At 34.0% G+C, this 6,000-nt stretch overlaps 1 protein-coding gene across 4 annotated transcripts in view; it reads right to left on the minus strand.

The window, feature by feature from the left end:
* Nucleotides 1–405: 405 nt before the first annotated feature.
* NADK2 (NAD kinase 2, mitochondrial) overlaps nt 406–6,000 on the minus strand; it is a 54,576-nt gene continuing 48,981 nt past the window's right edge. For all 4 annotated transcript variants that reach the window (XM_011944363.1, XM_011944360.1, XM_011944362.1 and 1 more), the window contains 2 exons: nt 4,477–4,600; nt 406–2,222 (listed from right to left, as the gene is read on the minus strand). In XM_011944363.1, coding sequence (XP_011799753.1) covers nt 2,084–2,222; nt 4,477–4,600 — 263 coding nt within the window. In that variant the 3' untranslated portion in view covers nt 406–2,083. The remainder of the gene's footprint in view (nt 2,223–4,476; nt 4,601–6,000) is intronic.

Raw genomic sequence — 6,000 nt, forward strand, 5'->3', positions numbered from 1 at the left:
ACCTTTTAGAACATGGCTTAAAATTTTACACAGCAAGTTACCTATTAATATGTTACATATTAACAGATCTATTTGGACAATCAGATTTCCTTGAGATTAAAGATGGAGCTGGCATTTTTTCTTTAAGAAGGCATTTTAAGGCCGGGCATGGTGGCTCATGCCTGTAATCCCAGCACTTTGGGAGGCCGAGGTGGGCAGATCACAAGGTCAGGAGTTTGAGACCAGCCTGATCAACATGATGAAACCCCATCTCTACTAAAAATACAAAAAATCAGCCAGGCGTGGTGTTGCGTGCCTGTAATCCCAGCTACTTGGGAGGCTGAGGCAGGAGAATCGCTTGAACCCAGGAGATGGAGGTTGCAGAGCCGAGATTGTGCCACTGCACTCCAGCCTGGGCGACAAAGCAAAAAAGAAGGTATTTTGAGCCTGTTAGGGGAGGTTCTATAGTGTGGAGCTTCTTTATAAAGTGGTCTTATGTATATCAAAAAAAAAAACCAAAAAGCCAGAAACTAGATCCAGCTCTGGGAAAACACTACATTTTAATGTATTTCTATCTGATATGTCATAAATTCTTTGCTATGTCTATGCAGATACTTTAAGAAAAATTGATTCTCTGGATATACATCAAAACCTAGATTAACTTTGTACATTAACATTTATTTTAAAAAATTGATAAGAACAACATGTTAAATATTGGCAAAACTAAGAGCACTCAATTTGATTATCCATCCAGCTTTCACAGAATTTACTTCTGAGCCCACAAGACTCAAATTGTATAAGGATAGAGTCTGTTTCGTTCATCAACATATCTAGCACCTGACATAGTAGTACATGGCACAGAGTGGGTGTTCAATAAATATTTGTCAATGACTGAACAGAAATTTTCAGCAGCAAGTGAAAGAAACACATGACTTTGAACAATGGCATGAGAATACCAACTGTTTCATTATGCAATGACAGGATCTTTTGGCAAAAAATCTAGGATTACTTATAAGTAGATCAAGAATTAGATAATTTCCTCCAAAAATAAAGGAATTCTCATAATGGGGGGGGAAAAAAAGTACTAACATTTTATCCTAAAAGCAATTCTATAAAACTTGGAGTATAAGCTAGGTGAAAACCACAATACTAAGGAAGGCAATTCTAAAACTACTGTGTTTTACATATTTATTAAAGAATCCATTATTTGTGATAATACTCCTAACACAGGTGAAAATATTTTTACAATATTTTACCAAACTCCTAATAGAAAATGTCTAGTCAGTTCATCCTTTTAGTTCCTGAATCTTTCTTTCATCTTTAAAATTTGAGCATTTTAAAGACGGAAGAAACCTGTAGGACTCACGTCATTTTTAAAAAATTGACTTAAAACACTTATTGGATAACTAATACTTTTGTAACAGCATCATGATTTGTTCTGATATCTGTATTTCACCCAGCACTGCTGAAATTAAACAGAATGAAACTCAAAGCATTCATCTATAATTTCAAAAATGATTATTTGAAATTTTTAAATCAATAGTCATAACATTATCCTTGTGTTCTGAAATTAGAAAATTCTTAGCACATATACAAACATATTTACCTATGTCAATTAGGTCAATGTCAGGATTTATCAAAATTCTCTGTCATGAAAATTTTTTCAAAATCTTGATTTTCAGGTACTATAAAAAATATGCACTAATGAAATGATATGTGTTCAGTTCTGACAATCCCACAATTAGCAGGAAAGGGAAGGAAAAAACACTTATACAGTTAAGTTTCAAATCCTAAATATTTAGTTCTTTATTTAAGCCTGCCCCTATAAATTTAAAAAGATATCAGCACTCTTGGTTACCAATTGTAAGCAATATAAAAATTTCACTGCTATCAATTCTAATTAGTTCAGTCCATCCATTTTCTTATACAGTGAATGTCTTTTTTTCTATCAGAATCCAACAGAAGAATAATGCAAATCTCACTTCTGAGCCCACGGGCAAGCAGTCTCAACAATAACCAAAAAAATGTCACTTTACGACTGGTAGTCCATTTCTGAAGTAAAAATATTTTCTCCAGTAATCAAAATTTGTCATGAGGAAATCCTTCACTGTTCCAGAAGCACAGTTCGAAGCTCATCTTCTTTATTGATCATCATCGAAGCAATTGCACCATCATTAAACTCAAAAGAAGTTCCTCCATCCACAACCATACAGGCATCCCAACAACGAGAACGAACACAAACCCTAGGCAGAAGGAAATATCTCATTAAATAGTAATAGTTTTCTTAATCTTAACTAATAGGTTATTTTAATCCTGAATTTTAACCTCACACATCACTCGGGCCTCCATTTAAAAAATCAAGTTGTTCTCTGGTATGAGAAAATTAGTGACTATGTAAATATATGGGTATATTATGAAGGTCTCCAAACACAAATGTTCAGGATAGCATCATTCACTCAAGCATTCAGCAGTAAAGAAGTGCAGACCCGACTGAACTCACAGGCTGTTTTCATATGATTGAATGCTGAATTACTAACATCACAAATACTAAGTACTGAACAAGAGTGTTAACTATTTTCATGTAACATTTTTACTTAAGTATAACACATATACAGAACAGTTGGGTATGTGTATATGTATACAGGTATACATAATTATTAATGTACAGTTCAGTGAACACACTTATGATCATCCAACTCAGGAATCAACTGTTACCCAGCTTGCCAGAAGCTCCCTCACTGCCTTCTCCCAGTCACTATCCCTGCTCCCTCCTCAAGCATACCTACCTTCCTAATTTCTGTCACTGTAGTAGTAATAGCTTTGTTTGTTCTTGAGCTTTATATAAATAGAAGAATATAATATGCACAGTGGTGTCTGTCTTCTTTTCAATAGTATGTTTGTGAAATTCATCCATGTTATTATGTGTAATATTAATAGTAGTGTGTTCATTTTTAATGCTGTATGAAATCACTTCTATTGCATGAAAACACCGAAATTTATCTCTCTCTTCTACTATTCATGGACATCTGGGTTTTTGGCTATTGGGAGTAGAGCGGTTATGAATATTCTTGAATGTCTTTGTGCATATATTTCTGTTGGTGCATCCATTTCTGTTGGATATATACCTCAAAGGAGAATTATTGGATCACCGTGTATGCTATGTGCAGGTTTGCTAGGTAACTGCCAAACAATTTTCCAAGCTATATATTCCTAACAGAAATTTAGGAATATACAGAAAGTTGTAGTTACTCCTCCTTGTCAACAACTGGTACCTTAGTCATTCTGGTGGGTGTATATGGTAGCGTATTACGTAGTTTTAATTAGCATTTCCCAGATGAATAATAAGATCATGTTTTTCATGTTTATTAGCCATATGAATATCACCTTTTGTGAAATGCCTGACTTTGGCCATTTTTCTATCATGTTGCCTGCCTTTTTCTTATTGTCAGTAGTAATTTTTATATACTAAATATTCTGGCTATGAGCCCATTGCTGGATATAGGTCCTGAAAATATCTTTCTCGCTCTGCCTTTTTGTTTTCCTAATTGTATCTTTTGATTACTGGCGGGTCTTACTTCCAGTGTAGTTCAATTTGTCAATCTTTTGTTGTTACAGTGCTTTTCATGACATGTTTAAGAAATCTTTTCCAACTGTCAAAATCACAAAGCTATTCTCCTATTAGCAAAACCTGAAATATAAGTAGTATATATCTTTGAAGGAATCTTTGTCGTCTCACTCAAACTGAGTACAGATCTGTGGATTAATCAAATTAACTGTCAAATGACAATATGAATTTTAAGATAAATTTCCTTATTTGTGTCTAACCTGGGGAAAAAATTAATTGTAGGTCTATAAAGAGAAAATATGTACACTGAGGTCAGCAATTTGTAATTGCTTAAGCTGTTTTCTGCTTGCCATGAGATAGATGACATTTTCTTGGAATTTTAGATTTTCTTGTTAATTTGGAAAATTGGGGAACCTTTACAAAATAAGAAATTATATCCACTTTTTTATATCCTCTCTCCCCAAAAATAAAATGAAGCAAATTCAATAGGTGGGAGGTCACTTTTAGGGAAAACCTAAAAGAAATGAAAACTATTCTAAAGGTTTATTGCTATGCAATCTAAGTTTTCTATTCGTGTTTATCGTGTTTTTATTCTACAGCTTATGAAAAAGAAGGGGCTTTCTATTCAGCTTCTTTTACAATTATTGTGTCTTGGTTCATTTTTTAAAAACCAACAAATCACTGAAATAAATAACTGTACCCTTTCTAGTCACTTAAGTTTTAGCTTCTCTAAAATGGCACAATAAGTGTACAAGAAAATATGATTTTAGCCGGGTTAGCATGATACCTTATTACTTTCACAGGTTCGACTTTTCCTGCTAGATTAAGTTTGAATGAGCAAATTTAATGAAATTAAATTGTTTTCAAACCAAGTGTGCTTTGTAATAATGAAAGGGATGAAAATAGTCAGAAGTCAGACCGAGGATGCTTACTTTGAGGAGAAACAACGCTGACGACTGCTTGAGAAAACTCTATTTGCTATTGGTTCTCGAATACTGAAAAGTATTTTTGGTTCTTCTGGACTGTAGAGCAGTGATTCATTATATTCATTTGTTACTACAAAGAAAAAAAATATTAGCACACTCAATAAAAGATGGTCACTTCTGAGAAGGGCAAAACAAAAAATAGATGCCATCCCCCATTTAAAATTAATTCTGTTCCAAAAGTCTATTTGGGAACAAGTTTCTTGAAACTCGTAACACATATTCCATTAAAAACAGTAACAAAAAACCTTATAAATAAGAATTAGGTACCATGATTTGCCCACAGAAACACACATCACCCACATTACAGCAGAAATAGGTACAATTGGGGAAAAAGAAAAAATAAAAAACCACTAGCTTCAAAGCTTGTAATTAAACAATAGAGGAACTAGATAGATGCATTCAAAAAAGGAACTTGAGTTGCCATATTGCCCTGCCAAGTTCTTTCCAAAATACCACATCAAAGAGCTCATAACTATGATAATAAGCAAACAGCGTTGATATAAAATGCAGTCTCAAACAACGACAGGCAACATCCTTTCTCCAATACATCAACATATTTTTTAGAAATCTTTGGGACCTTTCTCTCTAATCAAGAGGCACATGAAGGCTGGAATACAAAGCACAAATCGGTTGAGAAAATTACAAATATATCAGGCCTGAAAGAAAGTTTAGTTGAGTACTACATTAAAAAAATTAAAAGACTGTCAGATAATCTACCTTATGAAAGTTTCATCTGAATTACTGGCTTTAAAAAAAATCCAATTCACTCACAAAAATAAAAATTTGGCTCCGTGAGAACACACAACAAAAAAGCATGCTAGCTCTGAAATTTCAAAGGCGTAATTTCACAAATGTCTGTAACAGTGATTGCATCACTGGCACTCACTGTTGCTTCTGAAGATACTCAAATCTTGAAAGAATGCCATTCATCAAAGTAAAGCTTTGGTATGTTAATTAAAAGAAGAAAATCACAGATGATATATATACACACATACATATGTGTGTATATGTATGTGTATATATGTGTGTCTGTGTGTGTATATACATACCCTTAATTTATATATATACCTGACATAAATTTCAGTTATTTTATATATATTATTTTTTTGTCACTTCTGCATTTTATTTTATTTCTTTTTTTTATTATTATACTTGAAGTTCTAGGGTACATGTGCATAACGTGCAGGTTTGTTACGTATGTACACTTGTGCCATGTTGGTGTGCTGCACCCATCAACTCGTCAGCACCCATCAATTCGTCATTTATATCAGGTATAACTCCCAATGCAAGCCCTCCCCTCTCCCCCCTCCCCATGATAGGCCCCGGTGTATGATGTTCCCCTTCCCAAGTCCAAGTGATCTCATTGTTCAGTTCCCACCTATAAGTGAGAACATGCGGTGTTTGGTTTTCTGTTCTTGTGATAGTTTGCTAAGAATGATGGTTTCCAGCTGCATCCATGTCCCTACAAAG

Source organism: Colobus angolensis, unplaced genomic scaffold (genome assembly GCF_000951035.1).
Source record: "Colobus angolensis palliatus isolate OR3802 unplaced genomic scaffold, Cang.pa_1.0 Scaffold230, whole genome shotgun sequence".
Classification (NCBI taxonomy): domain Eukaryota; kingdom Metazoa; phylum Chordata; class Mammalia; order Primates; family Cercopithecidae; genus Colobus; species Colobus angolensis.